Raw genomic sequence first — 26,288 nt, 5'->3', positions numbered from 1 at the left:
TTTTTTCTCATTCTCTGAAGTATTTTTGGAAGTGGAACTTAGTTGTGGTAGTTGCTTCATGCCCACCTCTGCTTTCGTGGACTGTGGGTCATCCATGAACTTTATTGACTCTGACTTGGTGACCAAGTGTAAACTAGGGACAGTTAGGCTTGAGACTCCTATTCATATTGTTGCCATTGACAAAACACCGCTGGCTAAGAATGTCATTAAATTTGTCTCGGAGGAGTTTCTCCTTAAAGTGAGTTCCTTGCACCAGGAACATATTTCATGTTTTGTTCTGGACAATCTGCATGCGGGACTGGTGTTGGGGTTCCCCTGGTTACAGTTACATAACCCTGTGATAGATTGGGAATCTTGGGACATTGTCAAATGGGGTCCTAATTGTGTCAAAAGTTGCCTTACTAGTTACTACTGTACTTGTGTCATCCGTTAATCTGGAAGGTATTCCAGAGTACCTGAAGGATTTTGAGGATGTTTTTTCCCAAAAGGAGGCTGAGGTCTTAGCACCACACCACCCTTTTGACTGTACTATTAATCAGGTTCTGGGTGCTAAATTGCCCAAGGCCAGTTTGTACAACCTCTCTGGCCCAGAGCGAACCGCTATGAAGGAGTATATTTCTAAAAGCCTACACAAAGGCCACATCCATCCTTCTGTCTCTCCTGCTGCAGCTGAATTCATTTTTGTAAGAAAAAAGATGGTGGTTTGCGCCCGTGCCTCGATTTTTGGGAATTAAATAAGATCACAGTGAGAAATACCTATTCCCTCCCGCTCATCCATGATTTGTACAATCAATTGTTGGGGGCCAGATGGTTTTCTAAATTGGACCTCAGGGGAGCATATAATCTAATCCATATTCGGGAGGGGGATGAATGGAAAACGGCATTTCTCACTTCTGAAGGGTTATTTTAGAATTTGGTTATGCCCTTTGGTCTCATTAATGCTCCAGCTGTTTTTCAAAATGTTATCAACCATGTATTTTCGGATTTTTTGGGGTGTTTTGTGGTATATTTAGATGATATCCTTGTGTATTGATCTAACAAACAAGTTCACATGGATCATCTACGTGCGGTTCTCCTGAGGTTACAGGAGAACTCGCTCTTTGTGAAACCTGAAAAATGTACATTTTTTGTCCAAGAATTGTCCTTTCTGGGGTTCATTCTGTCTGACAAGGGGTTCCATATGGACCCTGGGAAGGTACGGGCTATTGTGGATTCGGTGAAACCCAGAGACTTAAAGGGTCTTCAACGTTTTCTGGTGTTTGCAAACTATTGTAGGAAATTCGTTAAGGGGTTTTCACAGGTGGTCAAGCCCATCACTGATCTGATTCGTAAGGGGACTGATCTCCAAAACTGGTCAGCTCCGGCTGTAGATGCATTTGCTTTATTTAAAAAATGCTTTATGTCTGCCCCTGTTTTGGTCCAGCCTGATCCATCTGAACCATTCATCGTTGAGGTGGACGCATCAGAGGTGAGGGCAGTGTTATCCCAAGGACCCGCCACTTTGACTAACCTGAAGCTCTGTACCTTCTTCTCTAAAAAATTCTCTCCTGCTGAGAGAAATTACGATGTTGGGAATTGGGAGCTTTTAGCTATCAAGTTTTTGGAGAGAGCTGTTCATCGGATCACGGTGATTACAGACCACAAGAATCTGTGTTATATTGAGTCGTCAAACATTTGACTCCCAGACTGGCGAGATGGTCCCTTTTTTTCATGCTTTAATTTTTCCATCACCTTTCGACCTGGTTCCAAGAATGTCAAGGTGGATGCCATATCTCGCAGCTTGGATCTGATATCACCTCCCGAACCTCCTTCCTCCATTCTTCAGCACGGGGTGGTCGTGGCAGCAGTGGCTTCAGAATTGGAGCGGGAGATTTGTGAGGCTCAGTCTCTTGCTCCTCCGTCTTTGCCTGACAACAATCTCTTTGTCCCGGTTCATTACCGGTGAGGGTGCTCCAGGAGTTCCACGATTCTGCTCTTAGTGGGCATCCTGGAATCTCGGCCACTCATAGAGCTATTGCTAGGCTGTTTTGGTAGTCCTCTACGGCTTCTGATGTCGCCGTATTTGTGTCTTCCTGTAATACTTGTGCCAATCCTAAAAGCTCTCATAACTGGCCAGCCAGGCAATTGGTGCCATTGCTAATTCTGGATAGACCTTGGACTCATTTGTCCATGGACTTTATCACTGATCTCCCTCCTTCCTAGGGCAAAACTGTGGTCTGGGTGGTGGATAGATTCAGTAAACAGGTGCATTTTGTACCTTTGGCGGGACTGCCTAATGCTGAAACACTTTCTAGGTTTTTGAGCACATAGTGCAATTGCATAGTGTGCCTTTGAATGTGGTTTCAGATGGGGGGTACAATTTGTGTCCAAATTTTGGAGGGCTTTTTGTAAAAGGTTAGGTATTACTATGGCCTTCTCCTCGGCCTATCACCCCAAAACCAATGGTCAGATAGAGAGGACCAATCAGTCTCTTGAACAAATTTTGTGGTGTCTTGCCACGTCTTAGCAGGATGATTGGTGTTCTTTGTTACCAGTGGCTGAGTTTGCCTTTAATAGTTGTATTAATCAGTCCATGAGCACCTCTCCGTTCTTATGTAATTATGTCTTTCACCCCCATTTTGTTGAGTTTTCCAGGATGGACTCGGGGTGTCCAGGGGCTGATTCGGCCTTTCAGCGGCTGAGGGAGGTATGGAGCGAGGTCCAGAGAAACATTGGGGAAGCTCAAGGCAAACATAAACAGTTTGCGGATAAGCGACGATCTACAGGACCCATATTCCTGGTGGGAGATAAAGTATGATTGTCTACCAAGAACATTCAGCTGAAAGTTCCTTCCACTAAACTAGGTCCCTGGTTTATAGGTCCTTATGAGGAAATTGAGGTTGTCAATCCAGTTGCCTTTCGCTTACGTCTACATCTGTTGCTTCGGATCCCCAATGTGATACATAAGTCTCTCTTGAAGCCATTTGTACCTTCTTCTGATGGGTCTCCATCCCCTCCGTCTCCGGTTTCTGTGGATGGACAGATGGAGTATGAGTAGCAATAGATTGTGGAATTGCGCATGGTCCGCAGTTCGCTGCACTGTTTGGTCCATTGGAGGGTTTACGGTCCTGAGGGTCGATCCTGGATGCCGATTGGTTGGTACCGGCATTTCATGCACGGTATCCTGAGAAACCTGGGGGTCTAGTGACCCCCCTTGAGAGGAGGGTACTGTCATAATCCAGACCAGGTTTTGAGTCCTTTTTTCCTGGTCTGGTCATGTCAAGAGTTAACCTTTCTCAGCCTCTGTTTGGGTTCAGGTTGGCTGTTTATCGCCTCTGCTTCCTGCAGGCGATGTCAGTTATAGTTTTTGCCTAGTGCTGCTGTAGCTGACTCTGATTGCTTTGATTTGTCCTGCTGCATTGCTGTCTGAACTCGTGTCTCTGTTTTCCCCTATTCCCGTCTTGACTCCATGCTTCCCTTCAGTGTGCTAACTCCCTGGTTTTGACTTGGCTTGTATCCTGACCTGCTTCTGTCTTTTGGCTTATCCGCTCTTGATCGTTACTGACTCCCTGCCTTGTCTCTGACCGTGAGTTTGCTTATTCCTTTGGTACTGCGCTACAGTCTAGGATTTGACCCTGTTAGTTTGACTATTCTGCTGCCACCTATGGTAGCCTTACTGCTGCACTGCAGGCCAGCTCTGTTTAGATAGAGTCCTGCTTCCACTCTACTGCCATCAAGTAGAGCCTACACCTACCTGCATTGCAGCAGCGTGACAGTTGGACGTGGAAATGCGTTAAGCAAAGGGATCTCGGATGCACTGTGGAACTGGACTGGAAATCCCTGGGTTGACAGAACCAGTAAATGTGGGGATTGTGAGGTGGAACAGATAGTAATGCTCGAAAAGTAGTGTACTAAGGAAACGAAGAATAAGAAGTGTTATATTCAATACTGCATGTTGATATATATAATCATAAAGCACCAGTCTAGAATATACCTGAGAGTATGTAACTCTCCCTGGACACCACAAGGGTATTCACTCAAATGGACAACTCCGGATAAATGAGACCAAAAAGAGATATAGTAAAAAAGTCCCAAACAACATAATTAAAAGACAAATACAAAATGTATTAATCAATATCACATGACAGCTATAAGTGTATATCTGCTGTATGCAGTATATATCAAACAGGGAGGTATGGCAGAGGAAACATATCGATACATCGGGTTACATGCGGTCAACACTATTCATCTCTGGGATACACACTAATCAATGTATATGTCAAAAGAAGGGGGTCCTAAAATCATATAGTGACTCTGGCCAAGCAGCCATGTACATGTCACAGTAGCCCCATAGTGGTAACTCAAAGGCGTTTATAAAGATATGTGCTTACCCATAAATAGGTCAGAGGAGTAGACCGCACTGCACCCGACGGCCCTGGATGCGCGTTTCGCGGTTAGCTTTCTCAACAGGGGTTGATATTGTGTCCATTTAGTGTGCTTATATATAAGCAAAAGTGGAAGCATAGCCGGAACTTGGCACGTGCGCGGCAGTGATCCACACACGCCACCTCTGCGGTCGTCATAACAAAGCGCGCATGTAGGCGGAACTCCGCCTTGTGACGTCATATGACATGCGTGCTGTGCACATAGAGATAGCCACTATAAGGGGGCGGGCATCAGGAGCGACAACCTCGCATGCGCGCACCGGCAACCATTTTAGAGAAGACCAGGAGCGCGGCCATGTTTGAAGAGACCATATTATGACCGACAATGCAAATGTGATGACGTACCTGCACACTATCAACCTACGTGATCTACAAATCACAAAAAGGGTAAATATCCATAGAGTGCAATTAAGATATAAAACAATTTAAGAACCCCCTACAATGATGACTAAAATGTCCCCAAAAGTATTCAGGGAATTTCATCACAAGAGGGGGAAAGCGAGCAACAGACGCTGTACCGCGCGTGCGCGCACCATCATCATATTGAAAAAACATAACAATGTTTAAAAAGACAATTTTGAAACTAACAGTGTTGTCATACTCGACATACTCAATCATTGAAGACCTCCATAAACAATAATGAGAATGACCTGTCAAGAATGAGGAACATAGTTATAAATATTAATAACCCTCCCAACAAAAATAGCAAAAATTACCCATACAATGTTGGGGAATCAAATTACACACATAGGGATCGGTCAATGACACATCATTGGCCAATTAAAGTGATAATAGTGCAAAATAACTAAAGTGCAACAACGACGTGATCTTCTTGGTTCTATAATCCGTGTAAGAAGCGATCTATCGTCCTCCATATGGCCTCTAGGCTCATGGTCAGCTGTTGAAAAGTGACAGAAACTAAAAACACACAAAAAAAAAACAATAAATAAACATATAGAGTTAAAATTGAGTGGGGAATGGGTATCAACAGAGAGAGGAAAAAATACTCATGTATCAAATTTACGTCCAATTAGCCACACAGACAGGGCGAAAAGTGGGGACTTAACCATATTACAATGGGACAGATCATAAGAAGGGGGCAAAACTCAATTTTTCATTTAACCCATTTGGGGCCATGGTATCAAGGGTGACGATCCATTTACACTCACATTGTGCCAGGATCTTAACCATATTGCCACCCCTGATACCTCCACGTACCCTATCTATGCCCCTCACCTTTAGGCCACTGGGGTCAGATCCGTGATATATCCGAAAATGTCTCGGCAAAGTTTTGAGGCCAGATATATCTGTTACCTCCTTGGCCGCTACGATATCTCGCACATGTTCGCGTGTCCTAACTTTCAATTCTCTGGACGTGAGACTAATATAAATGAGGGAGCAGGGACATGTGGCATAATATACCACAAACGTGGTGTTACAGGAAATATATTCCCGAATCTTAAATTCCCTGCTTCCATCAGATGTTTTAAAGGTCCCACATCTCAGAATGTTAGGACACGCGACACATGTACCACAAGGGTAACAGCCCTTGCGTGAGTCGTCTGTGCCAAAGAAATTCTTTGTTTTAGCCACATAATGGCTTCTTACCAGATTGTCCCTTAGATTCCTTCCCCTACGTTGTGTCATTAGGGAACGTTCCGGGAGTTGTGATGCCAAGACCCTATCAGTCAACAATACGGACCAATGTCTATTCAGACTCTCACGGATCCGACCCCAGTGACAATTGGAGGTGGAGATGAATCTCACCCCAGAATCTCTGGGAAATTCAGGTTTCTTAGATTGCAACAGTAAGTCCTCCCTACGTATAGACTTGGCCCGTCCATATCCTGTCCTAATACACCGGCGGCTGTAACCCCGGTCCTCAAATCGCTTCGTGAGAATGGAGGATTGTCTCTCAAAGCGGGCCTCTGTGGAGCACACCCGCCTGTTCCTCAAGAACTGCCCAACTGGAATGGCCTTAATGACTGAGTAATTGTGTGCTGACGAGGAATGCAATAAAGAATTGACAGATGTATCCTTTCTATATAAATCAGTCTCAATTGAACCATCTTCCCTTACATATAGAGTGATGTCCAAGAAGTCAATTCTATTTGCATGCCAAGTGTATGTGAACTTCAAATTAAAAGTGTTGTTATTAAGTTCCTGCATGAATCTGGCTAGGCTGGCCTCGTCACCGTTCCAAATCATGAGAACATCATCTATGTAACGAAACCAGCCCACCACTGGGTCCGCGGCATGTGCCCCATCACATAGCACATATCTTTATAAACGCCTTTGAGTTACCACTATGGGGATACTGTGACATGTACATGGCTGCTTGGCCAGAGTCACTATATGGTTTTAGGACCCCCTTCTTTTGACATATACATTGATTAGTGTGTATCCCAGAGATGAATAGTGTTGACCGCATGTAACCCGATGTATCGATATGTTTCCTCTGCCATACCTCCCTGTTTGGTATATACTGCATACAACAGATATACACTTATAGCTGTCATGTGTTATTGATTAATAAATTTTGTATTTGTCTTTTAATTATGTTGTTTGGGACTTTTTTACTCCATCTCATTTTGGTCTCAATACTGCATGTTATAGTTTGATGAACTAGAACTGTTCAGTAAACTTTTGCTTGTTTACAATGAATTGCGTGTCCCATGAGTTATGTGCCTGAGGTTGGAGACCTGGAGAAAGCGGAGGCCTGCGGTCTACAAGTGACTGTGATGTACCCCACATTTGACAACACATTGGGAATAGGGCACAATTTTCCTGTAATGTACTGGGTCTGTAGTTCGGCAATTGATACCGTGCTTGTTCACTTTACAGATTAGTTTTAAAAATATATTTCTTTGATAATTAGATCTATTCATTTTTCGACATTTAACCACCACAGTGTCAGAAGGGGGCTGGTTGACTATTAATTTAAATTGCTAAGTCACTCCACTTCTATAATTTAGAGACAGCTTGGCTATTGAAATGAGCAGTCAGACAGCCCCCTTCACTCACTGGTAAAGTCACATGTCAACACAGTAGCCACCACAAAAGCTAACCCCGGCAAACTCCAAAAACTTGAAGACAGAACTGTCTTGTGCAAAAGAGAATGGGTTCCAATGTTTCGGCTCAGGCACAAGTCTTCGTCAGGAAGACAATTTTATATTAGTTATACCGTATGTAGGTCCCGGGCTCTCAGATTGCTCTATGGAAGCTCCTTGCCTCCACACTGAAGCGGTCACTAACAAGGACACAGGGTGGGAACCACATGCCAGCTGCAGCCTTCCTTATGAACAGTGAATAAGGCTCATTGTGGTCTAACCACCTCTTACAATACCTTATGCGCAATTCCATTACTTTTGAAAGATACAAAGGCTAAGTCTACCTCAATACATCTGTATTCCTAGCAATTGATAACAAAGGATAGTCCACTGTGGGTGTGAACAGTTTCATTTAATTCCATTCTGCTGGCCAATCAAGACCACTTTTGACAGACTTCAATAGGGCAATCTGAGAGCCCGGTACCTACATACGATATAACTACCATAAGATTGTCTTCCTGACAAAGACTCGTGCCTGAGCCGAAATGTTGGAAACCATTCTCTTTTGCACAAGATCAATAAAAAAACTTTGAAAGCAACAGTTCTGTCTTCACATTTTTTGGAGTCTGCCGGGGTTAGTTCTTTTGTATTGTCTCACCATTTTACCCCTGAGCACCTAAGGGTACTGTCACACTATACGATTTACCAACGATCACGACCAGCGAAACGACCTGGCCGTGATCGTTGGTAAGTGGTTGTGTGGTCGCTGGGGAGCTGTCACACAGTCAGCTCTCCAGCGACCAACGATGCCGAAGGCCCCGGGTAACCAGGGTAAACATCGGGTTACTAAGCGCAGGGCCGCGATTAGTAACCCGATGTTTACCGTGGTTACCAGCGTAAAAGTAAAAAAAAAAAAACCGTACATACTCACATTCCGGTGTCTGTCCCCCGGCGTTCTGCTTCTCTGCACTGTGTCTGCGCCAGCCGGAAAGCACAGCGGTGACGTCACCGCTGTGCTCGCTTTCCGGCTGGCCGGCGCTCACAGTGCAGAGACGCAGAATGCCGGGGGACAGACACCGGAATGTAAGTATGTACGGTTTGGTTTTTTTTACTTTTACACTGGTAACCACGGTAAACATCGGGTTACTAAGCGCGGCCCTGCGCTTAGTAACCCGATGTTTACCCTGGTTACAAGCGAACGCATCGCTGGATCGCTGTCACACACAACGATCCAGCGATGACAGCGGGAGATCCAGCGACGAAAGAAAGTTCCAAACGATCTGCTACGACGTTTGATTCTCAGCAGGGTCCCTGATCGCTGCTGCATGTCAGACACAGCGATATCGTATGGATATCGCTGGAACGTCACGGATCGTAGCGTCGTAGCGACAAAAGTGCCACTGTGTGACAGTACCCTAACAGTGGTTGAGCCTGATCCTATCTGCTTTTATTATTACCACAGTAGCAACTGTCCTGGAGCACAGGACTGGAAGAGAACTAGCATGGACCCAGACTCAGGGCAGACATTATTTTTATTATTATTATTTATTATTATTATAGCACCATTTATTCCAAGGCGCTTTACATGTGAGGAGGGATATACATAATAAAAAACAGGTACAATAATCTTGATCAACACAAGTCACGACTGGTACAGGAGGAGAGAGGACCCTGCCCACGAGGGCTCACAATCTACAAGGGATGAGTGAGGATACAATAGGTGAGGGCAGAGCTGGTTTGGTGGATTGGTGTTTACTGCAGATTGTAGGCTTGTCGGAAGAGGTAGGTCTTCAGGTTCCTTTTGAAGGTTTCCACAGTAGGCGAGAGTCTGATATGTTGGGGTATAGAGTTCCAGAGGAGGGGGGATGCACAGGAAAAATCTTGTATGCGATTGTGAGAAGAAGAGATAAGAGGGGAGTCGAGAAGGAGATCTTGTGAGGATAGGAGGTTGTGTGCTGGTAGGTACCAGGAGACGAGGTCACAGATATATGGAGGAGTCAGGTTGTGGATGGCTTTGTATGCCATAGTTAGAGTTTTGAACTGGAGTCTCTGGGTAATGGGAAGCCAGTGAAGGGATTGACAAAGAGGAGAGTGTTGTGAAATTGGATTTTGGGCTCCCCCGGTGGCCACTGGTGGAATTGAACTTGTGTGCATCATCCCCTCTGTTCACCTGTTCCCATCAGGATGTGGGAGTCGCTATTTAACCTTGCTCCTCTGTCACTTCCATGCCGGTCAACATTGTAATCAGAAGCCTTTCTGTGCATGTTCCTGCTACCAGACAACTTCCAGCTAAGTCGGACTTTTGTCCTTGTTTGTTTTTTGCATTTTGTTCCAGTTCACAGCTGCAGTTTCGTTTCTGTGTCTGGAAAGCTCTTGTGATCTGAAATTGCCACTCTGATGTTATGAGTTAATACTAGAGTCTTAAAGTAATTTCAGGATGGTGTATTGATAGGGTTTTCAGCTGACCATGAAAGTACCCTTTCTGTCTTCCTGCTATCTAGTAAGCGGACCTCGATTTTGCTAAACCTATTTTCATACTACGTTTGTCATTTTCATCTTAAATCACCGCCAATATATGTGGGGGCCTCTGTCTGCCTTTCGGGGAAATTTCTCTAGAGGTGAGCCAGGACTATATTTTCCTCTGCCAGGATTAGTTAGTCCTCCGGCCGGCGCTGGGCGTCTAGGGATAAAACGCAGGCTACGCTACCCGGCTACTGTTAGTTGTGCGGCAGGTTTAGTTCATGGTCAGTTTAAGTTTCCATCCTTCCAAGAGCTAGTTCCTATGTATGCTGGGCTATGTTCTCTTGCCATTGAGAACCATAACAGTTTGACCGGCCCACAAAGGGTTAAATTAATTGGCAGAGAAAGGAGAGAAAAAAGAAGTCTGCTGAAAAATTTTTTTTTTTTTTCCCTTCAGTTCTGAGTGTGCTTTCAATTGAATCACTTGCAAGTCTGCCTATATTGCAGCCTTCCTCTCTCTCTCTCCTTCTAATCCTGGAATGGCTCTGTGTTCACCTGTTTAAAATGGATATTCAGAGTTTAGCTGCAGGTTTGAATAATCTCACCACGAAAGTTCAAAATTTACAAGATTTTGTTGTTCATGTTCCTATATCTGAACCTAGAATTCCTTTGCCTGAATTTTTCTCGGGGAATAGATCTTGCTTTCAAAATTTCAAAAATAATTGCAAGTTGTTTTTGTCCCTGAAATCTCGCTCTGCTGGAGATCCTGCTCAGCAGGTCAGGATTGTGATTTCCTTGCTCCGGGGCGACCCTCAAGATTGGGCTTTTGCATTGGCTCCAGGGGATCCTGCGTTGCTCAATGTGGATGCGTTTTTTCTGGCCTTGGGGTTGCTTTATGAGGAACCTCATTTAGAGCTTCAGGCGGAAAAAGCCTTGATGTCCCTATCTCAGGGGCAAGATGAAGTTGAAATATACTGCCAAAAATTCCGTAAATGGTCTGTGCTTACTCAGTGGAATGAGTGCGCCCTGGCGGCGAATTTCAGAGAGGGTCTCTCTGATGCCGTTAAGGATGTTATGGTGGGGTTCCCTGTGCCTGCGGGTCTGAATGAGTCCATGACAATGGCTATCCAGATCGATAGACGTCTGCGGGAGCGCAAACCTGTGCACCATTTGGCGGTGTCTACTGAGAAGACGCCAGAGAATATGCAATGTGATAGAATTCTGTCCAGAAGCGAACGGCAGAATTTTAGACGAAAAAATGGGTTGTGCTTTTATTGTGGTGATTCAACTCATGTTATATCAGCATGCTCTAAGCGTACTAAGAAGCTTGATAAGTCAGTTTCAATTGGCACTTTTCAGTCTAAGTTTATTCTATCTGTGACCCTGATTTGTTCTTTATCATCTATTACCGCGGATGCCTATGTCGACTCTGGCGCCGCTTTGAGTCTTATGGATTGGTCCTTTGCCAAACGCTGTGGGTATGATTTAGAGCCTCTTGAAACTCCTATACCTCTGAAGGGGATTGACTCCACCCCATTGGCTAGTAATAAACCACAATACTGGACACAAGTAACTATGCGAATTAATCCGGATCATCAGGAGATTATTCGCTTTCTTGTGCTGTATAATCTACATGATGTGTTGGTGCTTGGATTGCCATGGCTGCAATCTCATAACCCAGTCCTCGACTGGAACGCTATGTCTGTGTTAAGCTGGGGATGTAAGGGGATGCATGGGGACGTACCTTTGGTTTCCATTTCGTCATCTATTCCCTCTGAGATTCCTGAATTCTTGTCTGACTATCGTGACGTTTTTGAAGAACCTAAGCTTGGTTCATTACCTCCGCACCGGGAGTGCGATTGTGCCATAGATTTGATTCCGGGTAGTAAATACCCTAAGGGTCGTTTATTTAATCTGTCTGTGCCTGAACATGCTGCTATGCGAGAATATATAAAGGAGTCCTTGGAAAAGGGACATATTCGTCCTTCGTCATCTCCCTTAGGAGCCGGTTTTTTCTTTGTGTCTAAGAAAGATGGCTCTTTGAGGCCGTGTATTGATTATCGGCTTTTGAATAAAATCACGGTTAAATATCAATATCCGTTGCCACTGCTGACTGATTTGTTTGCTCGCATAAAGGGGGCCAAGTGGTTCTCTAAGATAGATCTCCGTGGGGCGTATAATTTGGTGCGAATTAAGCAGGGGGATGAGTGGAAAAAGGCATTTAATACGCCCGAGGGCCACTTTGAGTATTTGGTGATGCCTTTTGGCCTTTCAAATGCCCCTTCAGTCTTTCAGTCCTTTATGCATGACATTTTCCGTGATTATTTGGATAAATTTATGATCGTGTATCTGGATGATATTCTGATTTTTTCGGATGACTGGGACTCTCATGTCCAGCAGGTCAGGAGGGTTTTTCAGGTTTTGCGGTCTAATTCCTTGTGTGTGAAGGGTTCTAAGTGCGTTTTTGGGGTTCAAAAGATTTCCTTCTTGGGATACATTTTTTCCCCCTCTTCCATCGAGATGGATCCTGTCAAGGTTCGGGCTATTTGTGATTGGACGCAACCCTCTTCTCTTAAGAGTCTTCAGAAATTTTTGGGCTTTGCTAACTTTTATCGTCGATTTATTGCTGGTTTTTCTGATGTTGTTAAACCATTGACTGATTTGACTAAGAAGGGTGCTGATGTTGCTGATTGGTCCCCTGCTGCTGTGGAGGCCTTTCGGGAGCTTAAGCGCCGCTTTTCTTCCGCCCCTGTGTTGCGTCAGCCTGATGTTGCTCTTCCTTTTCAGGTTGAGGTCGACGCTTCTGAAATCGGAGCTGGGGCGGTTTTGTCGCAAAGAAGTTCCGACTGCTCCGTGATGAAACCTTGTGCTTTTTTTTCTCGTAAATTTTCGCCCGCCGAGCGGAATTATGATATTGGGAATCGGGAGCTTTTGGCCATGAAGTGGGCTTTTGAGGAGTGGCGTCATTGGCTTGAGGGGGCTAGACATCAGGTGGTGGTATTGACCGACCACAAAAATTTAATTTATCTTGAGTCCGCCAGACGCCTGAATCCTAGACAGGCGCGCTGGTCGTTGTTTTTCTCTCGGTTTAATTTTGTGGTGTCATACCTACCGGGTTCTAAAAATGTTAAGGCGGATGCCCTTTCTAGGAGTTTTGAGCCTGACTCCCCTGGTAATTCTGAACCTACAGGTATCCTTAAGGATGGAGTGATATTGTCTGCCGTTTCTCCAGACCTGCGGCGGGCCTTGCAGGATTTTCAGGCGGATAGACCTGATCGTTGCCCACCTGGTAGACTGTTTGTTCCTGATGATTGGACCAGTAAAGTCATTTCTGAGGTTCATTCTTCTGCGTTGGCAGGTCATCCTGGAATCTTTGGTACCAGGGATTTGGTGGCAAGGTCCTTCTGGTGGCCTTCCCTGTCACGAGATGTACGAGGCTTTGTGCAGTCTTGTGACGTTTGTGCTCGGGCCAAGCCTTGTTGTTCTCGGGCTAGTGGATTGTTGTTGCCCTTGCCTATCCCGAAGAGGCCTTGGACGCACATCTCGATGGATTTTATTTCGGATCTTCCTGTTTCTCAGAAGATGTCTGTCATCTGGGTGGTGTGTGACCGTTTCTCTAAGATGGTCCATTTGGTTCCCCTGCCTAAGTTGCCTTCTTCTTCCGAGTTGGTTCCTCTGTTTTTTCAAAATGTGGTTCGTCTGCATGGTATTCCGGAGAATATCGTTTCTGACAGAGGAACCCAATTCGTGTCTAGATTTTGGCGGGCATTCTGTGCTAGGATGGGCATAGATTTGTCTTTCTCGTCTGCTTTCCATCCTCAGACTAATGGCCAGACCGAGCGGACGAATCAGACTTTGGAGACATATTTGAGGTGTTTTGTGTCTGCAGATCAGGATGATTGGGTTGCTTTTTTGCCTTTAGCGGAGTTTGCCCTCAATAATCGGGCCAGCTCTGCCACCTTGGTGTCTCCTTTTTTCTGTAATTCGGGGTTTCATCCTCGATTTTCCTCCGGTCAGGTGGAATCTTCGCATTGTCCTGGAGTGGATGCTGTGGTGGAGAGGTTGCATCAGATTTGGGGGCAGGTAGTGGACAATTTGAAGTTGTCCCAGGAGAAGACTCAGCTTTTTGCCAACCGCCGGCGTCGGGTTGGTCCTCGGCTTTGTGTCGGGGGCTTGGTGTGGTTGTCTTCTCGTTTTGTCCCTATGAGGGTTTCTTCTCCTAAGTTTAAGCCTCGGTTCATCGGCCCATACAAGATATTGGAGATTCTTAACCCTGTGTCCTTCCGTTTGGACCTCCCTGCATCTTTTTCTATTCATAATGTTTTTCATCGGTCATTGTTGCGCAGGTATGAGGTACCGGTTGTGCCTTCCGTTGAGCCTCCTGCTCCGGTGTTGGTTGAGGGCGAGTTGGAGTACGTTGTGGAAAAAATCTTGGACTCCCATGTTTCCAGACGGAAACTCCAGTATCTGGTCAAATGGAAGGGATATGGTCAGGAGGATAATTCTTGGGTGACTGCCTCTGATGTTCATGCCTCCGATCTGGTCCGTGCCTTTCATAGGGCTCATCCTGATCGCCCTGGTGGTTCTGGTGAGGGTTCGGTGCCCCCTCCTTGAGGGGGGGGTACTGTTGTGAAATTGGATTTTGGGCTCCCCCGGTGGCCACTGGTGGAATTGAACTTGTGTGCATCATCCCCTCTGTTCACCTGTTCCCATCAGGATGTGGGAGTCGCTATTTAACCTTGCTCCTCTGTCACTTCCATGCCGGTCAACATTGTAATCAGAAGCCTTTCTGTGCATGTTCCTGCTACCAGACAACTTCCAGCTAAGTCGGACTTTTGTCCTTGTTTGTTTTTTGCATTTTGTTCCAGTTCACAGCTGCAGTTTCGTTTCTGTGTCTGGAAAGCTCTTGTGATCTGAAATTGCCACTCTGATGTTATGAGTTAATACTAGAGTCTTAAAGTAATTTCAGGATGGTGTATTGATAGGGTTTTCAGCTGACCATGAAAGTACCCTTTCTGTCTTCCTGCTATCTAGTAAGCGGACCTCGATTTTGCTAAACCTATTTTCATACTACGTTTGTCATTTTCATCTTAAATCACCGCCAATATATGTGGGGGCCTCTGTCTGCCTTTCGGGGAAATTTCTCTAGAGGTGAGCCAGGACTATATTTTCCTCTGCCAGGATTAGTTAGTCCTCCGGCCGGCGCTGGGCGTCTAGGGATAAAACGCAGGCTACGCTACCCGGCTACTGTTAGTTGTGCGGCAGGTTTAGTTCATGGTCAGTTTAAGTTTCCATCCTTCCAAGAGCTAGTTCCTATGTATGCTGGGCTATGTTCTCTTGCCATTGAGAACCATAACAGGAGAGGCCGGGGAATAGCGGGGGGATAGGTGGATTAGTCGGGCAGCAGAGATTTAAGATAGAGTGGATGGGCGTGAGAGTGTTAGAGTTAGAGTATGCCAGGCGCTGTGGTTTTTTCTTGGAGCCCTTGCAGCATCCTATTCCATTAAGGGGAATTGATGCTACGCCTTTGGCCAAGAATAAGCCTCAGTACTGGACCCAGTTGACCATGTGCATGGCTCCTGCACATCGGGAAGATATTCGCTTTTTGGTGTTGCATAATTTGCATGATGTGGTCGTGTTGGGTTTGCCATGGCTACAGGTCCATAATCCAGTATTGGACTGGAAATCTATGTCTGTGTCCAGTTGGGGTTGTCAAGGGGCCCATGGTGATGTTCCAGCGTTGTCAATTTCTTCTTCCACTCCTTCTGAAGTACCTGAGTTTTTGTCGGATTACCAGGATGTATTTGATGAGCCCAAGCCCAGTGCCCTGCCTCCTCATAGGGATTGTGATTGTGCTATTAATTTGATTCCTGGTAGTAAGTTTCCTAAAGGCCGACTTTTCAATTTATCTGTGCCAGAACACGCCGCTATGCGGAGCTATATAAAGGAGTCCTTGGAGAAAGGGCATATTCGCCCGTCGTCACCGTTTTGTAAGCAGGGTTTTTTTTTGTGGCCCAGAAGGATGGTTCTCTGAGACCTTGTATAGATTACTGCCTTCTTAATAAAATCACGGTCAAATTTCAGTACCCTTTGCCTCTATTGTCTGATTTGTTTGCTCGGATTAAGGGGGCTAGTTGGTTTACCAAGATAGATCTTCGAGGAGCGTATAATCTTGTGCGTATTAAGCGGGGCGATGAATGGAAAACCGCATTTAATACGCCCGAGGGCCATTTTGAGTATCTGGTGATGCCATTCGGCCTTTCTAATGCGCCATCTGTATTCCAGTCCTTTATGCATGACATCTTCCGAAAGTATCTGGATAGATTCATGATAGTATATTTGGATGATATTTTGGTCTTTTTGGATGATTGGGAGTCTCATGTGAAGCAGGTCAGAATGGTGTTCGAAGTCCTTCGTGCTAATTCCTTGTTTGTGAAGGGGTCTAAGTGTCTCTTCGGAGTTCAGAAGGTTTCCTTTTTGGGCTTCATTTTTTCCCCGTCTACTATCGAGATGGATCCAGTTAAAGTCCAGGCCATTTATGATTGGACTCAGCCTACATCTGTAAAGAGCCTTCAGAAATTCCTGGGCTTTGCGAATTTGTACCGTCGCTTTATCGCTAATTTTTCTAGTGTTGTCAAACCACTGACTGATTTGACCAAGAAAGGTGCGGATGTGGTGAATTGGTCCTCTGCGGCCGTTGAGGCGTTTCAGGAGCTGAAACGTCGTTTTTCTTCGGCTCCTGTGTTGTGTCAGCCAGATGTTTCGCTCCCTTTTCAGGTCGAGGTTGATGCTTCTGAGATTGGAGCAGGGGCTGTTTTGTCTCAGAGAAGTTCTGATGGCTCTGTGATGAAGCCATGTGCTTTCTTTTCTAGAAAGTTTTCGCCTGCTGAGCGTAATTATGATGTTGGCAATCGGGAGTTGTTGGCCATGAAGTGGGCATTCGAGGAGTGGCGACATTGGCTTGAGGGCACCAAGCATCGCGTGGTGGTCTTGACGGATCACAAGAATTTGACTTATCTCGAGTCTGCCAAGCGGTTGAACCCTAGACAGGCTCGATGGTCACTGTTTTTCTCCCGTTTCGATTTCGTGGTTTCATACCTTCCGGGTTCTAAGAATGTGAAGGCTGATGCCCTTTCAAGAAGTTTTGTGCCTGATTCTCTGGGAGTTTCTGAGCCGGCTGGTATTCTCAAAGAGGGGGTGATTTTGTCTGCCATCTCCCCTGATTTGCGGCGTGTTCTGCAGGAGTTTCAGGCAGATAGACCTGACCGCTGTCCTGCAGAGAGACTGTTTGTCCCTGATAGATGGACTAGTAGGGTTATCTCGGAGGTTCATTGTTCGGTGTTGGCTGGTCATCCTGGAATTTTTGGTACCAGAGATTTGGTGGCTAGGTCCTTTTGGTGGCCTTCCCTGTCCCGGGATGTGCGTGCTTTTGTGCAGTCCTGTGGGACTTGTGCTCGGGCGAAGCCCTGCTGTTCTCGTGCCAGTGGGTTACTGTTACCCTTGCCGGTCCCGAAGAGGCCCTGGACGCATGTTTCCATGGATTTTATTTCAGATCTCCCTTTCTCTCAAAGGATGTTGGTCATCTGGGTGGTTTGTGATCGCTTCTCTAAGATGGTCCATTTGGTACCCTTGCCTAAGTTGCCTTCATTCTCTGATTTGGTTCCGTTGTTTTTCCAGCATGTGGCTCGTTTGCATGGCATTCCGGAGAACATTGTGTCGGACAGAGGTTCCCAGTTTGTTTCGAGGTTTTGGTGGTCCTTTTATGCTAAGATGGGCATTGATTTGTCTTTTTCTTCTGCTTTCCATCCTCAGACAAATGGCCAAACTGAGCGAACCAATCAGACTTTGAAGACATATCTGAGATGCTTTGTTTCTGCTGATCAGGATGATTGGGTGACCTTCTTGCCATTGGCTGAGTTTGCCCTTAATAATCGGGCCAGTTCGGCTACTTTGGTTTCACCTTTTTATGGTAATTCTGGTTTCCATCCTCGTTTCTCTTCAGGGCAGGTTGAGACTTCGGACTGTCCTGGTGTGGATTCTGTGGTGGACAGGTTGCAGCAAATTTGGACTCATGTAGTGGACAATTTGACATTGTCACAGGAGAAGGCTCAACGTTTCGCTAACCGCCGTCGCCGTGTTGGTCCTCGACTTCGTGTTGGGGATCTGGTTTGGCTGTCATCTCGTTATGTTCCTATGAAGGTTTCTTCTCCTAAGTTTAAGCCTCGTTTTATTGGGCCTTATAAGATTTCTGAAATCCTCAATCCTGTGTCATTTCGTTTGGACCTTCCAGCTTCTTTTGCCATCCATAATGTGTTCCATAGGTCGTTGTTGCAGAGATATGTGGCGCCTATGGTTCCTTCCGTTGACCCTCCTGCTCCGGTGTTGGTCGAGGGAGAATTGGAGTATGTGGTGGAGAAGATTTTAGATTCTCGCATCTCGAGACGGAAACTTCAGTATCTGGTCAAATGGAAGGGCTATGGTCAGGAAGATAATTCCTGGGTTCTTGCCTCCGATGTCCATGCTGCCGATTTGGTTCGTGCCTTTCATTTGGCTCGTCCTAATCGGCCGGGGGGTTCTGGTGAGGGTTCGGTGACCCCTCCTCAAGGGGGGGGTACTGTTGTGAACTCTGTTCTTGAGCTCCCTCCTGTGGTCAGGAATGGTATTTCTATGAGTTCTGTCCATGGGTTCCCTCTGGTGGCTGAAAGTGGAGCTGCTGGTCTGGAGGTGGCTTCCTCAGCTGCATCGTTTAAGACTGGGCTGGTTCCTCTATTTAACTCTGCTCAGATCGTTACCTGATGCCAGTTGTCAATGTATCTGTACTGGTTCAGATCTCACTTGGATCTCCTGATGACCTGTCTACTTCAGCAGAAGCTAAGTCCCTGTTAAGCTCATTTGTTGTTCATTTGTGTGCTGAATATATTTCTGAGTACCTGCTAAGTTTTGTCCAGCTGGCTATCATGATATTGTCTCGCTAGCTGGAAGCTCTGGGTTGCAGAGTGGCACCTACCGCGCCGTGTGTCGGCGCGGGGGGTTTCTTGCTCACTCTGCGTGGCTTTTTGTAGTTTTTTGTGCTGACCGCAAAGATCCCTTTATCTATCTTCTGTCTATTTAGTAAGTCGGGCTTCCTTTGCTGAAACCTGTCTCATTCCTGTGTTTGTGCCTTCCTCTTAACTCACAGTCAATATATGTGGGGGGCTGCTCTTTTCCTTTGGGGAATTTCTCTGAGGCAAGGTGAGGCTATATTTCTCTTTAGGTGTAGTTACCTCTCAGGCTGTGAAGAGTCGTCTAGGCAGAGTCAGGTACGATCCACGGCTAATTCTAGTGTGTGTGATAATAGATTAGGGCTGCGGTCAGCAGAGCTCCCACTTCCCAGAGCTCGCTCTATTTTGCAGTTTTGACTATCAGGTCATTCCCGGTGCTCCTAACCACCAGGTCCAGCCATAACAGCACCCGTATGACGGGGTAGGCCTGGAGTTATTTTATAGTGACCCTAGAGACGCCCCTCTCCCACAATTGCCTCCGTTGTCTTCATTAGGTGTAAAGGTGAGACAGCCAACCTAGAGTTAACTGCCCTGCCGTAGTTCAAAGTAATGCGTAGAGCCTATTACTCCCTCGGCGTTCTGGCCGCCGGCTACGCGCCTCAGAAGGATGTTGCCGATCTTGGGGCATGACTCCTCCTGGTTCTATCTCCTTTGTGCTGTGATCTCGTTTCTCACTTCTCCACAATATGCTTCGCTTCGTGTCCTTTCTTAGGATGCCACCGCAATGAGGTGCATTCACGGCTCCGTAACGATCTGTCTCGTGCTAGGCCACTGTCAGGATCCCACCCCTGACAGGGACCTCCCTGAGTCTTACCAAGCAACGCTCTCTCTCACTAGATGTTACCTGGGCAAAACCCAGTCAGCTTCTCTCTAACTTTCTATCCGACTCCCAGTTTTACCAGAGTGTGAGGAGTGGCCTAATACATAGAACCTTTTGCTCCCCCTGGTGGCCGGAGTGTGAAGTGTAGTGTGTGACTGTGATACCTGGTCAGGTGAACTCCTTTAGTGCCATCAGACGTACCATCACTCCCCCTTGTGGAAGAGCGACAATACTGCAACGACCAGGACTCTGGGGCACTGCAATTACACCGAGGCAGCGAGCTTGTGGGACTGGGGAGATTGAGCAGCCATTTACTTTAATGAATAGGTTTGTTGGGAGAGTCGAGTGAGATGGGGGAAAGATGATGAATTCTGTTTTGTCCATGTTAAGTTTTAGACATCTAGCAGAGAAGAAGGATGAAATAGTGGACAGACATTGTGAGATTTTGGTTAGTAGGTAGGTGATATCTGGTCCAGAGAGGTAGATTTGTGTGTCATCAGCATAGAGGTGATACTGCAAGCCGTGAGATTCTATGAACAGTCCCAGTCCGAAGGTGTAAATGGAGAAGCGCAGGGGCCCTAGGACTGAACCTTGCGGAATTCCAACAGATAGGGGGTGAGGTGAGGAGGTGGTGTGTGAGTGGGAGACACTGAATGTCCGATATTTTAGGTATGATGTGATCCAGGATAGGGCCAAGTCTGTGATGCCAAGAGATGAGAGGGTCTGTAGTAATAAGGAGTGGTCCACTGTGTCAAAGGCAGAGGACAGGTCCAGGAGAAGGAGGACAGAGTAGTGTCGCTTGACTTCGGCAGTCAGCAAGTCATTGGTGACTTCAGTTAGGGCAGTTTCAGTAGAGTGATGCGGCCAAAAGCCAGATTGTAAGCGGTCAAAGAGGGAGCAGGAAGAGAGGTGGGAGGACAGTCCGAAATGGACATGTTGTTCCAGTAGTTTTGAGGCAAAGGGGAGAAGTGATATTGGGCGATAGCTAGATACAGAGGATGGGTCAAGAGAGGACTTTTTGAGGATAGATGTGATGGAGGTAGGTATGTTTGAAGCATGAGGCATGAGGGGAAAACACAAGTTGTTATTGATAGGTTGAAGTGATGGGTTAGAGTTGGGATGAAGACTGGGATGAAGTGGATGGGATCGGGTCAAGTGCACACGTGGTGAGATGTGATCTTGAGAATAGGGTGGAAAGTTTGTCTTCTATAATGGTGAAGATTGATTGCCATTGGTGTGACCTGTGCAGTTGCACAGGGGCCGGAGAGGTAAGGGTACCCAGTTCTACTTCCAAAGCAGGTGCAATTGTGCATTATGATGAGCTACTGGACTGGAATGTTCCCATATATTGTTCTTGTACATATCAGACATATGGCTAGAATGGCACTGGCACTGAATTTGAATACAAACTATTTTTATTTTACATATAAAGAGCCCATATTCTGTCTGTGTCCACCAGTGCCAAAAATGCAACATCTACATGGACTAATAAGACCATGTTAGTATATGAATGTTTTCTAATTTGCAATAAAGGTCATTCAACCATTTTATTCCATCTTGTATTTGATTTGCAAAGTCTTTAAAGTATGGGTTAGGCCAGTTTCAAGCTTCACACTAATGTAAGATAGCAAAACTACTGATGGTGGTGGAAATGTCCATCTGACATGTCTAATTTCCGACTGCTGATTCCTTCGTAATACCAAAGATAAGTCTCTGACAGAGATGTCTCAGAGAGCAATGCAGTAGTTGGCCAAGCAATGCTCCTGTGTATGAGAAAGATGGCCAATATGGCTGTCAATCAAAGGATCGACCGAAGCATTGTTCTGCCAATGGCCATCAAATAACAGCTAACTTTAGAGATATAGTTTTAGGTGATCTAACTTCAGATCTGTAGAAAGGCAGGAGGTTGGTAACCAATATTACCCTTAACTAAAACAGTCCCATATTCTTTATAACTTAGAAATAATTTTTTAAGTTGCGTATATGACTAAGTTTCCTGCTTGATATTCTGATGTTTAGCATAATGTGTACTTTATAACTTTATACTTATACATCATTCATAAAGCCGTGTACCACAACTGAATAATAATAATAATAATAATAATAATAATAGCTCACCAGCAGATCTCATATGGACAATCGTATAACAGACATATTGTTTTGCCCTTTCAGAGGTGTGGAGAAATCCAATTTGACAACCCAGATCAGAATGCCAGATGCGTGTGCATGCTAGGTAAGAAGTCTTCATTTTTCTAATGCAAATGCTAAAGGTGATAAAGCTTTACCCCTGTATTTCTGGTGAATGTGAAACGAGTACAGCCATGAAGTTTTCATTCACAAAATAATCCTATTAGTTTTGGCTGGCAATACAAAGTTAAAATATTTTTATATACTGAAATACTATTTCTAAAATATATATATATATATATATATATATATATATATATATATATATATATATATATATATATAATAGAAGATGAATTAGGCCATAAAATTGATGTCAAAAAGTGCTTTTTTCATGTGCCTGGAATCTTGTTGAAGATTGGGCTGGAAGATATTTGTGGTTTGAATCCCAATTCCCACAAGCCACGTGAAAATAGCTTCTTGGCGATCTCTCTACAGCAACCATTGCAAGGACGTTCGCAGCTAACAAATTATTGGCATCAAGCAATGAAGCAAACATTGCAGGTAAATAAACTCCTTATTATGACTTTAGTTGGGTCTTATGGAATGTCCTCTCACGAAAACGCTACCATTTTATTCTTGTGCTGTCTTGTTCACAGAAATGTCTGGAAGTTGTAGACACATCATTACTGTCTGTTGTAATGACTAATTGGAAACTGCCTGGTAGAAATCTTAAGGTGAAAATGTGTGGAAGGTCTCCTTATTTAAAGAGTTAGCTTTTTGTTACTGTATTGGAGTGCAGCACATAGATCCCTCCTTAGGTGCTAACAGCATCCCTTTATATATTATTATTATTATTATTTATTGTTATAGCGCCATTTATTCCATGGCACTTTACATGTGAGGAGGGGTATACATAATAAAAACAAGTACAATAATCTTAAACAATACAAGTCATCATAACTGGTACAGGAGGAGTGAGGACCCTGCCCGCGACGGCTCACAATCTACAAGGGATGGGTGAGAATACAGTAGGTGAGGATAGAGCTGGTCATGCAGTGGTTTGGTTGATCGGTGGTTACTGCAGGTTGTATAATACTACTACTGCACTTTATAAATCGCACTTATATTGAAATCACATGAGTATAGATATATAAAGGGATGCTGTTAGCACCTAAGGAGGGATCTATGTGCTGCATGTGAGTCTGTGGGTTTGATTAATTGGTATATGTTGCAGTTTGGTTGTTTTTCAGTGCTCCTTTTGTTATTTTATCAGTATTGCAGTCTGGTTTTCTCGATGGTTCCCCCATGGGGTATTGTTCTGATGTAATATGGAGGTAGCTTTTTTGTAAACGTATGTTAATTGTTTCTATAGTCTTTAACTAAAATTTAACTGGAATTTTAACTATGATTGGCTTCAATCCACTTCTTAGTAGACACTGCTTAATACTGCTATTTATCTCCAATTAAAGTCAATAATGTAAGGGACAGCAGTGTTCCACCGCAAGTATTTCATATATCCATCTACTGATATAAAAGATTATAACTGATGGGTAGTATACTTGTGTGTCTGCAGTCACTCTACATGACTGCAGACTTGTGAATCCTCACAGCATATACACTACACACTGTCAGGACTCTCCGGTCCTGGCATCAAGTATGTGATGTGCATACTTCCAGCCACATTCTGACTAGATGTGTCCAGCCTCGCTCAATTCACTTGTATTGGGCAAGGCTGTGCACATCTTGTTGGCACTTGACTGCATGTATGCAAATCGCATACATAGCCAGGCACTCACCCACTGCATACCTGAACCCGAAGTCTAGACAACTACTATGAGACAATTGTTACAAACAGGTCTTTGAGGTCTTCTCCCTCTCCGAGACAGGAGGTAGTTTAAAATGCATAAAAGATATTTGGACCTTCTAGTACTGTAGCTTTGATCTTAGACTAGAGTGAGGCATGGGGGTCTACTTTCCAAAATGGTGTCACTTGTGGGGGTTTCAATGTTTAGGCACATCAGTGGCTCTCCAAACGCAACATGGCGTCCCATCTCAATTCCTGTCAATTTTGCATTGAAAAGTCAAATGGCACTCCTTCCCTTCCGAGCTCTGCCATGCGCCAAAACAGTGGTTTACCCCCACATATGGGCCAAATTGTACAACAAGTCTTGCAGTCCATTTTCTCCTGTTACCCTTGGTAAAGTAAAACAAATTGGAGCTGAAGTAAATTTTTTGTGAAAAAAAGGTAAATGTTCATTTTTTTTAAACATTCCAAAAATTCATGTGAAACACCTGAAGGGTTAATAAACTTCTTGAATGCGGTTTTGAGTACTTTGAGGGGTGTAGTTTTTAGAATGGTGTCACACTTTGTTATTTTCTATCATATAGACCCCTCAAAATGACTTCAAATGTGATGTGGTCCCTAAAAAAAAATGGTGTTGTAAAAATGAGAAATTGCTGGTCAACTTTTAACCCTTATAACTCCCTAACAAAAAACAAATTTTGGTTCCAAAATTGTGCTGATGTAAAGTAGACATGTGGGAAATGTTACTTATTAAGTACTTTGTGTGACATATCTCTGTGATTTAAAGGCATAAAAATTCAAAGTTGGAAAATTGCGAAATTTTCAAAATTTTTGCCAAATTTCCATTTTTTTCACAAATAAACGCAGGTAATATCAAGTAAATTTTTTCCACTATCATGACGTACAATATGTCACAAGAAAACAATGTCAGAATCGCCAGGATCCGTTGAAGCGTTCCAGAGTTATAACCTCATAAAGGGACAGTGGTCAGAATAGTAAAAATTGGCCCGGTCATTAACGTGCAAACCACCCTTGGGGCTTAAGGGGTTAAGCACTGTGTGTGCCCAGAACATTACGGGTGTTCAGAGACACCTCTAGTAAAACAGATCCATTGCAAATGGAAATAAAAACAGATGCAAATTGGAAACCAAAGTTTGCATATGCTTTTTTCTCTGTTTATAACGCATACAGCTTCTTTTTTTTTTATACAAGATCCGATACAAACGGATGATGACCAGAAATGTGAACAGGAAAGGATAAGAAGGAACAAAGCTAAAATTACTCTGGATAAAAGCATAAAAAAAAGGAAAAAACATTCATGATATTTATTGTCATAATGGGTTGCAGTTCTGTGGGGGAGTGTCCCACTACATGAATAGCCAATCAGCAGTGTTGATCACACTTCACACCCCTTCGGACTAGAAGAAACATTGTTATTTTTGCAGCACCCTTGGCTTACTTTTGAAAGTATTGTACAACTTTTTTAAAGCAAACCTGTAACCAGATTTCAAAACACAAACTCCATACATTATTACTTAGATCTTCCAGACCTGAAAAAGCTGGCTAACTTACTTTAATCATTAACATTAGCATGGCTGTAATCCTGACAATAGGTTTAGGAGTCCAGCTAGAGGTTGGCTCACTAAATGCTCATTTTAATATCAATGATGAACACTTTCAAAAAGTTTTTGAAATCCATGTCAGCTATTCTGACATGGATTTGAAAAGTAAAGCTATGCAAAAATGTGCTATATGTGCAAGAAAAATAAAAAGGTATATGAAAACAGAGAAAACTACCACTCTTGTAATATTCTCTAAAGTGCTAATAACAGTTAACAGACTTATTATGTAGGGAGTTGGGCTGTATTCAGGGTAAATACATACTGCTTTGAGAATTCCATGATTCAGTTGTCAACTTTCAGGTTTGCACAGTTCTCTGCCTACTCTAAATCCCTATCAGCTATTTTCAGGTTCCACACCCTTAAAAGGATAACCCCCCTAAGGAACTTATCTAGATGTGTTGTGAGAGCTTTGAACCCCCAAGTGTTTCACTATAGTTTATAACGCAGAGCCGTGAAAATAAAAAAAATCATTTTTTTTCCACAAAAATTATTTTTTAGCCCCCAGCTTTGTATTTTCCAAAGGGTAACAGGAGAAATTGGACACCAAAGGTTGTTGTCCAATTTGTCCTGAGTACGCTGATACCCCATATGTGGGAGGAACCACTGTTTGGGCGCATGGCAGAGCTCGGAAGGGAAGGAGTACCATTTGGAATGCAGACTTAGATGGAACGGTCTGCAGGCATCACATTGCGTTTGCAGAGCTCCTAATGTACCTAAACAGTAGAAACCCCCCACAAGTGACCCCATATTGGAAACTAGACCCCCAAGGAACTTATCTAGATGTGTTGTGAGAACTTTGAACCCCAAAGTGTTTCACTACAGTTTATAACGCAGAGCTGTGAAAATAAAAAATAATTTTTTTCCCACACAAATGTTTTTTAGCCCCCCAAATTTTTATTTTCCCAAGGGTAACAAGAGAAATTGGACCCCAAAAGTT

At 44.4% G+C, this 26,288-nt stretch overlaps 1 protein-coding gene across 1 annotated transcript in view; it reads left to right on the top strand.

The window, feature by feature from the left end:
• Nucleotides 1–26,288, top strand: part of PDE7B (phosphodiesterase 7B) — a 638,072-nt gene that overhangs the window by 222,891 nt on the left and 388,893 nt on the right. The window contains exon 2 of the mRNA XM_077289320.1: nt 21,968–22,028. Within this exon, the coding sequence (XP_077145435.1) occupies nt 21,968–22,028 (61 nt within the window). The remainder of the gene's footprint in view (nt 1–21,967; nt 22,029–26,288) is intronic.

This window comes from Ranitomeya variabilis, chromosome 2, assembly GCF_051348905.1.
Source record: "Ranitomeya variabilis isolate aRanVar5 chromosome 2, aRanVar5.hap1, whole genome shotgun sequence".
Lineage (NCBI taxonomy): Eukaryota > Metazoa > Chordata > Amphibia > Anura > Dendrobatidae > Ranitomeya > Ranitomeya variabilis.
This window is presented reverse-complemented; position numbering and strand designations above follow the sequence as displayed.